Source organism: Rutilus rutilus, assembly GCF_951802725.1.
Source record: "Rutilus rutilus genome assembly, chromosome: 4".
In the NCBI taxonomy this organism is placed as follows: Eukaryota; Metazoa; Chordata; class Actinopteri; order Cypriniformes; family Leuciscidae; genus Rutilus; species Rutilus rutilus.
In genome coordinates, this window is record NC_140212.1 from 23832615 (window position 1) to 23849055 (window position 16441).

General features: G+C 40.4%; 1 protein-coding gene across 1 annotated transcript; it reads right to left on the reverse strand.

The window, feature by feature from the left end:
• Nucleotides 1-1023: 1023 nt before the first annotated feature.
• Nucleotides 1024-12248, reverse strand: LOC311289792 (uncharacterized protein; the record flags this gene model as incomplete). Its single annotated transcript, XM_084408036.1, has 4 exons — nucleotides 1024-2677; nucleotides 4200-4289; nucleotides 11331-11445; nucleotides 12232-12248. The coding sequence occupies 4 exons, from the start codon at nucleotides 12246-12248 to the stop codon at nucleotides 2369-2371; spliced, it is 531 nt and encodes a 176-aa protein (XP_084264162.1). The 3' UTR covers nucleotides 1024-2368.
• Between the last annotated feature and the right edge of the window lie 4193 nt (nucleotides 12249-16441).

A 16441-nucleotide genomic window follows, 5' to 3' on the forward strand; every position in this document is an offset into this window, starting at 1 on the left:
TAAAGGTGAACTAAGTAACTTTTTTTACCTTAACTGAACAGCTTCGGAGTCATTGGAATGGTTATATTACTTATTTCGGGTTGAATGGTGGTCGTTTCGCACCCCCCTGGTGCCCGTGAGCGGAAAATACGCACTTGCAACTTTGGGGCGGCGGGCCAACGGCCGCCGCGTCAGGAAGTCTCGCGTGATATCAGATCTCGCGATGTAAACAATTGCTTTACGGCCAAAAGAAATCTGCTAAAATGCCGTCATTATTGCGCTCCCTCACGCTGTTCGAACCCGAATGAAGAAGACGGTTTAAAGAATGTCCCATCTGCTTTGATGTCGTTGATCTGCTAGCCTCTGGTGTCTGAGAATAGCCAACGAGTTTTTACAACAGTGTTGTCAAATATCTATTCCGAAGCTGTGGGGGGAGCTCTAGAGAGAAACCTGCGAGCAAAAAGCGAGAATACAGCGAAGAAATCCCGAAGTTACTGAATGCAGCTTTAAACAACACAGACTATTCATGTTCAATCAACACAGACTATTAATGTTCAATCAACACAGACTATTCATGTTCAATCAACACAAGTACTTTATATTGATATAAAGTTAATGGAATGTGATTATTGTAAATATTTTTACATTAAGTTAAATTGTAATTTCTATGTTCTAAAGCTATATGTATTAATAAAATAAATTACATAAAACCAAGGAAAGTGGAAATCAAGGGCAACTGGACTGGTTAAGGTTTCTTGAAGGGGTTTCGCTTCTCATCTGAGAGGCTGATTTAGTTCTGACTGAACAACTACCATTCAGCCACAACTGAAGAAGCCTCTTGGATGAGAAGTGAAACGTCTTCAAGAAACCTTAGCCAGTCCAGTTGGCATTGATTTCAACCTTTCTTGGATAACCATGACCTGGATGACTTCACAAACAAATTAGTAAAGAAATAAACAATTATCAAATGTATTGTTGTTTACAATTTCACTTTACTATTGTAAACATTAACAATATATTTTCATTAAAAACCATAAGCCTGTTCAATTCTGACATTTTATTCAACAAATGAATGTACTGCACAGCACAGGTGTGGCTAGAAAAAAAATGGCACTGAGTTTCCAAAATTAAAAGTTCACCATAATGTGCCATGGGGATGTCAAGATTTGTTAACAATGTAAGATATACAGTATATTAACACGTTGACTAGTAAAATGTGCCTAGTACTGGACAGTAATCAAAACTGTAAAACTTGGTGGTACTAAAACCAGGCCTCAACACTGCTTCCTGGGGTGTACTGCATACTGTAGCTAAGAGCCCAAAAAAAGTATAACAACAGTCATGGGCTAATCAAACTAAGAATATAATGCGCTTCTTTCCAGATGTAGCTTAGTTTGGCTAAACCATGCCAGAGCTTTTTCAAAATGCATCTGCATCTATAAAAAAAAAAAGAAAAAAAAAGAAAAAACACCTTAAATGTACTGTGGGAAGCTTAAGGTTTTGGAACAATGCTATATTAACAGAGCAAAACAATGGAATGGTAAAATCCTAATGTGCCTGGTGTACTGTACAGTAATCAAGACTGTAAAACATGGACCTGGTGGTTCCAAAACCAGGTTGCAACACTGCATCCTGGGGTGTACTGCATAGTATCTAAGAGCCCAAAATGAGTTTACTAACAATTATCAAACAAAGAATAATGCACTTTCTTCCCAGATGTAGCTTAGTTTGGCCAAACATGCCAAAGCTTTTCCAAAGTGCATATGCATCAATAAAAACAATATACACATGAAATGTCCTGTGGGAAGCTCAAGGTTTTTGAACATGTATTATATATTAACACAATAAAATGGAATGTTTAAATTCAAATGTGCCTGGTACTGCACAGTAATCAAAACTATACAACTTGAATATCACTGGATTAACTGTGATAACAAAACCAGGCTGCAACACCACTCACTCAAGGAATGTATACTGTAGCTAAAAGACAAAAAGGTGCATCCCAACAGTCATGTCCTAATCAAACCAGGAGACAAAAACACTGAGCTCCCTTCCCTGGTGTAGCTTTGTTGTCTAAAACAGGTCAAATAATTTGTAAAATTGAACTGCAAACTGCATCTATAAAACAATTCACTCCAAATGTGCCATGGGAAGATATGGTTTTTGAACAATGTATTATATTTCAACACATTAACACATGGAATGGTAAAATGCAAATGTGCCTTGTACTGTGAAGTAATCACAACTGTAAAAGAAAAATATCACTGGACTTGGTAGTCCCAAAACCATGTTGCAACACCACTCAGTCCAGCAATGTAGAGTTGGAGACTATTAGTTTGCCAAAAGTCATGTCCTAATCCAACCAAGAGCCAAGAACAATGAGCTCTCTTTACTGGTGAGGCTTAGTTTTCAAGCTTTGAGCCTTTCCTGACAGTTCACCTGCATCCACCTCCATGATTATCTTTTGAATTACCTCAAAAGTGTAGCGGAGCTTTGTAGGGTACTGCATGTTTAATGCATAAAAGAGTCCAAACAACATTGCAGACGCAAGGGCTACATTCTCAAGATCTTGAAGTGCCACCACACCCTCTATGACTATTCCGATGTCAGAGGGTTCGCTGTTGGCAGTGTCTTTCACAACATAGATCCCCACTGTCGTCACCTCTATGGCACTGAAGAAATGGGTCTCAGCCATTTCCTGGTGAAAAGAAAGGACACAATTATTTAAACTCAGACCTCATTAGGACATAGAGCATCTTTTAAACTACACCAAAGTTAATTCCAACATTACTTTTGTGCTTAAAAATACAGAATTTTGTTTTACTCTTTACATAAATAAAAAATGTTTTACCGTCAATTGCAGGAAATAAATTAATGCTCAAAATCTTCATAATTCAGCATTGAAGATCTCTTAAAGCACTGTCAAAATCTCGTCTCTATCTTGTGAACCCAATTTTGTGTCTCGTCTCGTGAGCGTTTTGTCACACCCCTAGTTATAAAGATCCAAATCCCTCTGGCATATGTGCTTTTGCATAAAGAAACAGCAGACACACTAATGTTTTGTTTGATTAACTGAAATTACAGTACATTTGTTATTACAAAGACAGTTAAGTACCTTAAAATGCACCGTTTGGGTACTGATACAGAATTCCAGATTACCAGTACCCAAACTCTAGCGAACACACTAAAGGGGGCTTTCACACCTGAATGAACCAAAGTTCATGTTTTGATACATTCGGTTAGTTGGCTCTTTTCGTCGGACCAAATTTCGTCTGTTTGGTAGGTGTGAAAGCCCTCTAAGTGTATAAAAATGCAGTACAAAATGCAGCACAAAAAAAAATGTGGCTACAGTTGAATACATAAAATGTGCCAGGGCTTTTGTGATCCATTTTTTTTTTTACTTATATTTAAAGTCCAACTGAAATCAAAATGGACCCTATTTACTTTGTTAGCGCATATTACTAGTCTTGTGGTGAACAATTAATCCGTGCAAGTTAAAACACGGAAAAAAATGTTTTGGCTTCGTAATCTTTAATCAAAATCTGAAAATGCCCCTCCTCTCTGCATTGGAGGACCTTCCCTGATGACGTATGCTTGACGGCTTGGGTTGAGAAACGCTTAACCACTCCCCTCAAACCGTTAGTCTGTAATGAGCGAGAGATGGAGAGGAGGAGCACTAGAGTAAAACCCTGCCCTCTGTTCAATATTCCTTTTCACTGGGAAATACGTCACAGCACTGGAGAAAAGTCGTTTGCAACTTCCGGTTCACGCGGACTTTATGATTTTGTTTGCTACCCTGGCAAAGGAATTTCATGGGATAGACGTCCTATTTTTATTTACATTATTTTAAGTTAAAGGGCAAGCTAACTTTTATTGTTTTGTTATTTGTCATTTAGATTACAAAGTAATATTCTACTATTCAACTTCTGTGGTTCTCTCTGCCCATCCATTTATTTTTATGTAGATGTTTTTTCAGATGTGCAGGTTCAATTAACAGCAAAATTACAGCTAATTCTGTGGTTGTATAGCAACCAACAAGAGCAGCATATTAAGTTTTCACGTGGCGTCACATTCTAAGGAAAACGCTCCCTAGGAGGGCAAACTATGAATTGCCATTTCATTTAAAATTTTTTTTTTTTTTAAGTAGGCTTCAACAAAAAGGGCAGTACTGTCTGATCTGGGCCTAACAATGTTACACTATTACTTCACTATACACTCACCACATACTCCTGCACGAGATGATCAGGATCCTCGTTTAGGTAGATGCAGAGTCCTTTGATGACACATTCCCGACCAGCATCAATGTCATCCTTAGAGAATAAAACAAAGCATATGACTGCATTTTAACACAAAGCTGTTCCAAGTTACAGATAGTTGTTTTATTTGAATGCAAAGGTAAAGACATTTCATCATCAATTGACTACCAATGGACATAATACATAGGTTTGTTTGATTTGTTTGCCTAATTATAAATTACAGTAGACAACAAGAACATTTTTCAAATAATAATTACTTATTGGCGTACTTAGGACTTTAAAATTAATTTAGTATTTGTCCCTAGTGTTTTTTTTTATTTATATTTCTTAAGTTACTTGCTACTCAAGTCATTTTTTCAGTAAATCCTTTTGTACTCTAAGCTTGATTTATACTTTTGCGTCGAATCTACTGTATGTCGTAGCCTACGCTTAGCCTAACGTGCACCTCTCCAAAAATGTAACTACATGTCGCAGCGATGTGGACCGCAAAACTGTGATTGGTGCACATGGAAATCTATTATTATTCCCATAAAAACTATGTTTTACCCGATAATGCTTTAATACATGGGACCTACTTGGTAAAACTGAGGGGCAGGCTTTACAACGCCACATTCACAGCATTTTCTGCATCACTCGTCACTGAAAAAGAGAAATAAAAAATAAAATAAAATAAATAAGGATAAATCAAAGAAAGGTTTCACAAATATAAGTATTTCTAATTAAAAATAAACATGCTGTCAAATTATGAAATATCAAACAACAACAACAACAAAACATACTAGGAGTACTCCTATCAGGATTTTTGGGGACAATCACCATTTCCTGGACACAGTGTCGTCCGAAACCAATCACTGTGTCTATAATGAAGCATGTGGAATTATATTTTTATTTAAATATTCTTTACAACAATGTATATTAAGTAAGTAATATTAACCTTTAAAAATTAACCTTTAAACGGCCAATACAACCAATATAAAAGCAGTAGCTTAACCTTCTTGCAAAAAAGTGGTTGCAGCCTCTACTTATTGACTGAATGGTTATTTATTGATCCAAATGTGTCCGCAAACGGACCGTCGCACCCCATCTGAAAAGGTTTTTGAAGCGTGAACGTTAAAACTTGTGGCCAGCTGCGTGGCAGTTATCAACACCGACTTATTAACGGTCGTCAATGTATTATTTGACAGAAAAACAGAGAGAGAAAGACAAGGAGACGGCAGATACTGGATTCTCCTGCTTTCTATATTATAATTTTTAAAGAAGCTTGCTATATTATAGCTGTGGCTGGTCAAGTATTATTTAATGGCAGGCCAAAACGGCCCACTGGCCACTGGGAGATCTCTGGGAGATAAATAATTAGCTTAACCAATTATATATAACAAGATTAGTGTCTTGTTCTTGTCCCATAACTTTTCTATGAACTGTTCTATTTAAAAATCTGTTTGTTTCACATATAATTTCATGCATAGTATTAATAAACAGTATCTCATCCATTTTACAGTGTTGACCTGGCAGAACAGGATGATGATGATGATTGTGAGGAAATAACAGGAGGATGCAAGATGCAAGTAAAAACTCAGTTTATTATAAGTGGTCAGATGTAGAGACACAGGTCGGGGACAAACACTCAGGTGGCAGTTGAAGCAGGGACGAGATGGCGATCCGGTGGTGGTGCGGTGGTCAGCGTGCACGAGTGAAACCCAGGAACCGTGGAACATCCAGACGACACGAAGAACTGACGAAATCCAGACAACACGAAGAACTGACGAAATCCAGACAAGGAACCTTGTAGACGAGGCACGAGCACAGGACACACACCGAGGAACAACCACAACGATCTGACAACATGAGAGGGAAATTACTGGGCATATAAAGGGAACTGGGATTGATGACAGATGGAGACACTAATCAACACAACGAGTAACTACACCCACACAATTACACTCACGCAGACACATCAGCGTGAGACAGCCGATTCATGAACCGTGACAATGATGATGATGATTCACCAGAAATTCCTCAGTGGGTCCTCAGTGGTGTCACAAAAAAGATTAGATGAGCTGATTGTTTCCTATGTTGTTCAAGGTATGCATTCATTCTCAACAGTTGAGCAGAAGGAATTTATCAAATTGATTCAAGGACTTAGCCCACACTCATCTGTGATGTCAAGGAGAACACTGTGCAGAAGAATTGATTGTGACTTTGAATCAAAAGTTAGTAGTGTAAAAGACTTGTTGAAAACTACCAAAAATCATTGCACCATGGCTGACATCTGGTCCACTAGTGTGTCTAGTTTCATAGGAGTCATTTATGCTGTCATTTATGTCTATTATGCTGAGCTTCTTCCCACCCTGTTTGCTATGGAATCTAAACTTGAAGCTTTACATTCCTCCAATTTCAGATACTGTTCTCATCTTTTGCAAGCCATTATGGATGGTTTCAGAAGCAGATTCAGTAGCTTTCTGCAACTTAAACCAGAAGTCAATGAGGCAATCCTGGCAAGTGTAACCCATCCATACTGAGGTTCAACACAATCCTTCCCTCTTCAGCTCCTGTTGAGCGCTTGTTTTCCTTTGCAGGTTTAATCAATAGGCCACACAGACGACACCTTAAACCCTATCGTTTTGAAAAGCTGGTGGTGCTAAATGGTATCGAATAGATGGATGTCTAAAACACAAAAGTACACCACCTGGAGGAGTACACCATCAGTTATTTAAAATATAATTGACTCAGTGTTATTGAGTTCTTGTTAGTGAGTTCAAAGTAATGATGGTGATAAAACATAATAAAAGATGTTTGAAATTAGTTGTTTTTGTAGTTTTGTATTTCCTACAGGGCAGGGGAAGGGAAGAGGTAAATAAAATGAAAACGAAAGTTTTTAAGCAGTTACACACATCTAAATGCTTTTTGGCATTCAGAATAGGCCCAGATAGATTTCAGCCTAATAGGGATACCTGCACTGAATCACCAATTTATTTTGTGTATTTTCAAAATACAAAATACTGTATTTGTATTTAAATAAAATTTTCCACACAATATTTTGTATTTGTATTTTAAATACATTTCCATGTATTTATGCCCATCCCTGATCACATTTCATAGAAATCATACGGCCACCTTCTATCGGACCACAAACAAGACCAAATTGATTTCTCTTTTGCAGTTTTATTTTTGGCACTGATATAAAAAAATTATAGCTTGATCTCAGCCAGTGGACCATTTATTCAATCAACATATATCATGATATCGCCCTATTTTCTTAATGTTAAAGCAGTAAGGGATAACATAACAGTGTGGTCCTATGTAATGCAGCTCTCAAGTGATTTGCATTGTGAAAGCGCTATTGCCTACAGTATTACAATATTTTACTGGACTTAAATGGAACAAGTACAAGGATTCTTATACTGTGAGAAGCTGAACAATGAAGAAACGGGGTGGAACACGGAAAGTGATCGCAATGAGCTACCACAAGTAACATTTGCAGATGTGTTTTCATACATTTAAGGTGTGAGCACTTACACATTCAAGTGGTTCAGAAATGATGAATCTGTAATATATCTTTTGTAAATAAAAAATCTTCTCTAGTCTACCTCCATTACTACTATGTCTCTAATGTAGTCAGTGTCCTAAAGTCCCAGAATGCATTGCGTTGCTGACGTTCCCATTCTCTATATGTGCTCTGCTTCTGTGAACAGTAAACCTTGCCTACTTTAATTTGATTGGCCATCTCAGTCATTTTGACATTGACCAGCCCTGTAAGTCCACTGAGGCAGACCAGCCTAAAATTGTACTTTTAAACCTTTTTGTCATCCCAACAATAAACAACAAAACAATATGAAAAAAGTTGTCTACTGACTACAAAATATCTTCTTAATGTTGTGTGTGTAAGTGTCTCTGGTAGAATGAACAGACATGATTCAAGTTCAAAATACCATTCTGCTGTAGAGAGTCAGATTGACACCAATGCAAAAAGGGCAAAAAATAAATAAAAAACCTGTAAGATAAGAGCTGTGTCCCAATTCATGGACTGCATCCTTTGAAGGCCGCGGCCTTCGAAGGACGCACCAAGACTTGTTTAAAGTGGAAAGTATAGCCGATTGCGTCACCACGGCGCGACGAAGGCTGTCCCAATACGAAGGTACTTCGAAGGCTCCTTCAAAATGCAGCCTGCAAATGTGTCCTTCTTTTCCCGTGAATGCAGGATACATCAGAAGGATCCTTTGCAGCCTTGCCTACCCCAGAATTCATTGCACGCTGGAGACGAAATTGCCAGATTACACTTTTTAATGTAAGTTTTGGGTTTCAATTTAATCGAATAATCGACTGTATCTAATTATCAAAATTAAAACTAAAATAACAATAAATTCAATATAGGTTCAAATGTTGACTTATATGTTACCAGTATTTGATTTTACATAGGCTAGTTTATACACTTTAGACAGATTATGTACATAAATTGACCCGTGAGCATTGTTAGATTGTTAGAGCATTGTTTTCAACCCCGTTTTGTTTTTAGGCAGTTATAACTATACATGTATATAACTTATATAAAGTTTTATATATTAAGTCCAATACAAATGTTACTGCCGCTCGTCACAACGGCTGTCACCAGTTGCTAGGCGACAAAGGCTGCGTTCACAGTGCAGGGCTTAATGCTCAATTCCAATTTTTTGAAAAAATTGGATTTTTTTGCAAGGCCGTTCACATTTCCAATTTCCACATTTCCACGTCACTTGTTGTTTGCGGAAGTAACGTTAGCTAAACTTCAACTAACTGTGATTCACTCACACACACACACACACACACACAACACACGAGCGCGCGCAGCGACCGTTACACAAGAGCCAGACAGCAGCCGCTGACCTATCTAATATCAGCACAAATAAGTTAACATAACGTTAGTCTACTCTTATTCACATTGGATACTGTATATAATGATGGTGGCCGTGGGCTTTTATTATTTTTTTTAATTAACGGGCTCGTCGAGGTCGACCCGTTCGGCAGATTTATCTCAGTTCGACGAATATGCAGTCCGTTTTCAAACCGACGACTACTTCACCGCAGACTTATGACGTTTGTCGCGTATCAAAGACGTGCGGGTCGGATACATGACCGTTCAGACTGAAGTCGCATTTCAAAAGATCGGATACGTATCGGATTTGGACCACATACCCAAGTGGCCTGGGTCGCATTTGAAAAGATCGGATCTGTGTCGTTCAGACTGTCATGAAAAGATCAGATACAGGTCGCATAGGGGCAAAAAAATCGGAATTGGGTCGTTTCAGCCTGCAGTGTGAACGTAGCCAAAACCAGACCATCCCATTGCATTGAACAACTCCCAAGCAACAATTTGTTAATGTGACAATACATTTTGTTAGTTTCATTTTCCAAGTAACCAGTGGTGGAATGTAACGACATACATTTACTCTAGATTAAAATATACATTTGAAGTACTTTAGATTGTTATTCAACTGTTAGTATCATGGTTATAACTTGCATTAAAAAAATAAACAAAGCACAGAATTTTTTTTTTTTTTCATTTACAAATATAACTTACATAAAAGTAATGTAGGCCTAAATGATTGTTTCATTTACAAATTTTAATTCACATAACCAAAAGTTTATTTCTCTACCAATCTGTCAAGAAGAGAAAACAATCTGTTCATGCTCTCCTGTGATCTCCTCTCTCTATCTCTCTCTGAAACTTCATGTCCTCCCTAAATATCTCGATCAACTCATCCTCTCGGTCTGGTTTTCTCTTGGCTGGTGCTGTTCCTTGTTCTCTCCTTCGCGACCCGGGGATAGGGGGATAGGAGGACAGTAGGAGGGTTGCCAGATCTGTGCAACAAAAGAAGCCCAAAAAGCCCATCGGCTCTTCTTCATTGGGCGGCCGAATTCTCCACTGGATTTTTGCGTCTGAGGGATGTTTTAGAGATGTTGGAGCATCGAAATCATACTTACGGAGGTGGAAATCACCCCGGGGAAATTTTTTTTACCCGCGCCTACAAATTACAAGTAGCCCAATTCCGTGGGAAAACCTCGGACTTGGCAACACTGATGCTAGACCACATTAGAAGGATCCTTTGACTTGGGACAGCCTTCGTCGCGTCGCTGTGACGCAATCGGCCTTCAAATGCGGCCTTCGGAGGATGCAGCCCCTGAATTGGGACACAGCTAAGATGACAGCAGCGATGGGTCTGCATTACTTTCAGCCTTCTGAGTATTGTGTAGTCCATTAAGATCTTCTGAAAGTGAAAAAATCTGATCACTATCAACTTTCAAAGAATACATTAGCTAAGTACGAAATTAGCTAGCTAACACTGTTTTCTTAAAACAAAGTTGTTCGTTGTTTAGCAGTTTAATGAGAAACTTCAGTATATAAAAAAATTATAATAATAATTCTCCTTTACCAGTGTTGACATTATGAAATATTTGTTGGCTACATAGCAAGCTACTGTTGACAAGTGTACCTCAACTTGTCCATGTAACATTAATAGATTCACCATGGTTCATCACTAATGTTAAATTCGGTGTTAATTTTGCAGGGGCTGATGAACATACCCGTGTTCTTATAGAGTGGAGAGTGGCTAATGAAATGCTAATGAAAACGAAACGCTGCAATCAAAGGTTTTGAATAAGTATACAAGACAAATGTAATATGTAATTTTATTTAAGTGCTGTAGATTCAATGGTAAGTTAGTTTTAGTAAGAGTTTGTTTTGTTTTTTTAATCACAGAGCAGAGGCTAGAGGGCAAAATGTCCGCTGTTCAGTTATAAAAAAGGGAACCCCTTTATAACAAAAATACAAAGTAAGATTTTTTTTTTTTATTATTGTAGTTAACCCCAAAATAAGAATTCTGTCATGTTTTAATCATGCTCGGTTTGTCCCTGTAATGCAATAATTTAACGAATCATAGGTTTATAAAATAATTGATGTTCTGTTTTGAAATATTTGTAAGGATCTGAAATGTCCACAGACTGGGGTGAGCACTGAGGATGGGGAGGTTACAGCAGCATCCTGGAAATGGCATTCTGCCATGGATGACGGCCCACACCACCCAGTCTTATTGCCTCATCTGGCCCAGATGTTGCTGTTACCTCTCCATCCTCAGTGAGGTCAGAGCCTAAAAGAGTAGGGAGGAAAAGGAAAGATGTTGAGGCGCTGATCTGAGAGATGGAGGAGAGGGATGCTGAAGTGCACATACGATGGAAGCTGAAAGAGAAAGAGATGCCACTGAAAGGGAGGAGAGGCGATGGAGAGAGATGGATGAAAGGGAAGAAAGAGAGTGACGAGAGCATGAGGAGAGACAAGAACAGAAGGCCAGAGAAAGAGAAGAAAGACGAGACCGAGAAGTGTATGAGAGAGAGAGAGAGAGAGAAAGGGAGACAAAAGAGAGAGAGGAAAGATTCCTTTAGCTTTTAGATATAATTGCTAAAAAATTATATTAATAAAGAAAACAAATGTCACACACTCCATTTATTTGTTAGTAAGTTCATTGTGTCATGCTGTTCTAGCAAGTTTTATTACAAAACACTCAATTAATTCCCAGGGATGTACAGTAGTTAAGACTGTCAGTTGTAAAGTGCTTAATATGTGGCAAATGTGGTAAATACCATTCAACAAATGCCAATTCAAATTCAGCTTAAAGTAAATTAACATTTTGCATGCTTTTTAGATGGACCATTCCTCAAAAAAAGCAACAATTGTTGAGAAAAGGCCAGACAAATGTATCCTTATATTTGTATGCTTATTAAAATCTACCAAATAAAGATATTGCGGGTTCTTTAAAATGAATGTAAAAAAAAAAAAAAAAAAATCCCCCATTGAAACATTTTTGCTATTTTACATTTCTTTGTGTCATGAACCGGTCTCTTCCTTCTGTTTGTTTTCCTTCATTCACACACGCGCACACACATACAGCTGATTCCCATTATCTCAGCGCTCACGCTGCGCACACACTCAATCATTCCCATTCATGTTTTTCCTTCCTCACCTCACCCGCAGCTGTTACCCATAGTTATCAACACTTACACTGATTATCATCTCACCTGATCCTTTTTCCCCTCTAATTTCCTCGGCTACTTCTAGTCACTGTTTTCTCTGTTTCCTTGTCAGATTATTGTTGAACGTTGAGCTTTCGCTTTGTCTCTTCGTTTCTATCTCATCAGTATTTATTCTCATGAGAGACACCCAGTCTTGTCTTGTCCTGTCCTGTCGTGGTGTGAGTTTTACGATGGAGATTCATCTTTGTTCTCTACTCAGTTCGCCTACTGTCTGTGGACCGCCATCTACCAGCCGTCAGTGAGTAACTTGCACCGGGCTCGGGGACGGCTTTCGGTTGCTGCTCGTCTCTCCCCTGGCACTGGAACCACAGCTCCTACCTTCTACCTGTCAAGAATTATTATTTCTGTTAATTACAGATCTGCGTCTGTTGACGGCAGTCTCCTTGTTTGAAGTTACGAAGAAATAAACTTTACTGCTTTACCTCTGCCTTTGGGTCCTCTATACGAACTCTGACAGAATAATCTGACCACGATGGACCCAGCGAGGGAAGGACCATTTTGTGCGGCTATTGAGGTGCAGGTAGTTATGCTGGGCAAGCATGATGCAGAAATCTCTGATACTCGTCGCTCCGTGGAAAGCCTGACTGCTCAGGTTGCGGACTTGACTGCGCGTCTTCATCACTATCGTCTTGAGGCTTCCATTCCTCGTGGGAGCCCAGCTGAACCCAGGATTAACAACCCTCCCAGCTATGCCGGTGAGCCCACACAATGCCGCTCTTTTCTCACACAATGCGAGGTTGTGTTCTCCCTGCAGCCTACCACCTATGCACAGGATCGAGCACGCATCGCCTACGTGATCTCACTACTGACAGGAAAGGGCGCATGAGTGGGGAACCGCCGTCTGGGAGATGGATACCGACCTGACCGATCGTTTTCCGCTGTTTAAAGAGGAGATGATCAAGGTGTTCGACCACTCTGTACACGGTCAAGAGGCTTCTCGCCTGCTCGCAGTGCTTCAACAGGGAAGACGTTCTGTAGCTGACTACGCTACAGAGTTCCGTACTCTGGCTACCTCATCTGGCTGGAATGAACCTGCTCTTATTGCTCACTTCCTTGAGGGACTCAACACCAACTTTAAGGACGAGATTTATGCCCGCGAGATTCCTGACCAGTTTGATCAGTTGGTGGAGCTGGCAATCCATCTTGACAAGCGCTTTGAGATGCGTCATCACGCTCGCGGTCTGAGAGCCGAACGACCTGTAACTCCGCCCACTCCTTCTGTTCCCGTTCGGAGTGATCATGAAGCTGAGCCAATGCAGCTTGGGCGGTATTCGCATCTCGTCGGCTGAACGTCAGCGACGGATAATAAATCACCTCTGCCTCTACTGTGGCTCTGACGGCCACTTTGTATCCTCCTGCTCAGTAAAAGCCAGAGCTACAACTACTCTCTCCCCCACGCCCAAGACCAAGACTCGCACTACCCTCCCGGTGACTCTCCGCTGGTCTACCTTTTCTGCTTCTTGTTTGACTCTCATAGACTCTGGTGCTGAGGCTAGTTTTATTGATGAGAGGTGGGCACGTGAACATGACATCCCTCTATCTGACCTTGAAGACTCCACCTCTGTGTTCGCTCTGGATGGTAGTGTCATTTCTAAGGTTCGTCGCACCACCCGGCCGGTGAGTCTCACCATCTCAGGGAACCATCAAGAGACAATTTCTTTTTTTCTTTTTCAATCCCCTTTTACACCCATAGTTTTAGGCCACCCGTGGTTAGCTAAACACAATCCCCATATTAATTGGACTAACGGTTCTATCCTTTCTTGGAGTCTATCGTGTCATGTTGATTGTTTGGTGTCTGCTATTCCTCCTGTTTCTTCTGTTTCTGTGTTTCAGGAGGAGGCTGGGGATTTGTCTGGAGTGCCGGGGGAGTACCTCGATCTGCGGGGGCGGTTTTCAGTCGCTCTCGGGCCACTTCTCTCCCTCCCCATCGACCGTATGATTGTGCAATCGATCTCATTCCTGGTACTACCCCTCCTCGCGGTCGGTTGTATTCTTTATCTGCCCCCGAACGCGAGGCTTTAGAAAAGTATCTGTCCGAGTCCATTGCGGCTGGTGCCATCGTTTCTTCCTCCTCTCCCGCTGGTGCAGGATTTTTTTTTGTGAAAAAGAAGGACGGGTCCTTACGTCCCTGCATAGATTATCGGGGGCTGAATGACATCACAATAAAGAACCGCTATCCCTTGCCTCTCATGTCTTCAGCCTTCGAGATCTTGCAGGGGGCGAAAGTTTTCACAAATTAGATCTACGCAATGCGTACCACTTGGTTCGTATCAAAGAGGGAGACGAATGGAAGACCGCGTTTAACACGCCTCTCGGACACTTTGAATACCGGGTTCTTCCTTTCGGCCTTGTCGACGCCCCAGCGATCTTTCAGGCTCTCATTAACGATGTCCTGAGAGATATGCTTAACATCTTTGTGTTTGTTTACCTTGACGACATACTTATTTTCTCACCCTCTCTCCAGGTGCACGTCTAGCACATTCGTCGAGTCCTGCAACGTCTCTTAGAGAACCGTCTCTTTGTAAAGGCTGAGAAATGCACATTCCATTCTCAGTCCGTTACATTTCTGGGGTCTGTCGTTTCCGCCGGTGGGATAAGTATGGACCCTTCCAAGGCCCAAACTGTCACCGACTGGCCAGTGCCCGATTCCCGCATTGCTCTTCAGCGCTTCTTAGGCTTTGCTAATTTTTATCGACGATTTATTCGAAATTTTAGTCAAGTGGCTGCTCCACTTACTGTGCTCACCTTGGTCAAGTCCCGTTTCACTTGGACCGAGGCGACCCAGTCTGCGTTCGACCGTCTGAAGACCTTATTTACCACCGCTCCCATTCTTATCAATCCCGATATCGAGAGACAATTCATCGTCGAGGTCGACACGTCAGATGTGGGGGTGGGGGCGGTGCTTTCACAGCGCTCACCTTTGGACGATAAGGTTCACCCATGTGCGTTCTTTTCGCATCGTCTCTCATCCGCAAAAATATTCGAGCTTTCGCTTTGTCTCTTCGTTTCTATCTCATCAGTATTTATTCTCATGAGAGACACCCAGTCTTGTCTTGTCCTGTCCTGTCGTGGTGTGAGTTTTACGTTGGAGATTCATCATTGTTCTCTACCCAGTTCGCCTACTGTCTGTGGACCGCCATCTACCAGCCGTCTGTGAGTAACTTGCACCGGGCTCGGGGACGGCTTTCGGTTGCTGCTCGTCTCTCCCCTGGCACTGGAACCACAGCTCCTACCTTCTACCTGTCAAGAATTATTATTTCTGTTAATTACAGATTTGCGTCTGTTGACGGCAGTCTCCTTGTTTGAAGTTACGAAATAAACTTTACTGCTTTACCTCTGCTTTTGGGTCCTCTATACGAACTCTGACAGTCCTGGGTTATCCTGTACAATATGTATTTTAACTAAAATGTGAAGCCATCAGGAACCACCTCTTTCTTTATCAGCCAATCCTGTTGTTCTCCAAAAGGCAAAAAAACTACACAAAAAATATATGTTCCGTATGTTCAGAATGGTTATTACAGAAGTGGTTTCACAAGGCTCGTTTCCATTACAGATTTGCTCAAAACTTTTGCGATTTATTAATTTTTTTAAATGTTGACAAAAATCTATTGCGAAATGACGGCGTTTCCATTAACCGATGTTGTGCGACTAAAACTTAATTTTTTCCTCTCGCGATAAGTCATTCCAAAAATCCCATGACGGACATTGGTAGGTTTATGCATAGACATATGGGTGTTTCTGGGTGTTTCTCCCTCATATCTGCTTCGAGGTCTTGATTGTGGCATTTCTTTAAGGTTTAGAATCCAGTATTCCTGTAATTCTTTTGTCTCTTATGAATTTAATAAAGAACTCTGTCTCGTATTCTGTCCAAACATACCGCGTCATCTACGTCAGGTGACCTGTAAATGCGCAAAAACTGTTTCCATTGGAGTTTTGCGAAACATTTCTTTTTCGAATTGTCTGAAAACCACCTCATGCGAGCGTAAAAACTTTTTTGCGATAGTTGGGAGTTTTTGCGAAATTTATGTGTTTCCATTGGACGTATTTTCAATTCACAATTTCAAATTGCGCAATTTGAAAGGTAATGGAAACGCGGCTACAGACAAGGTCAAAAGATGTCAAACGCAATGCGCATCAATGAAAAT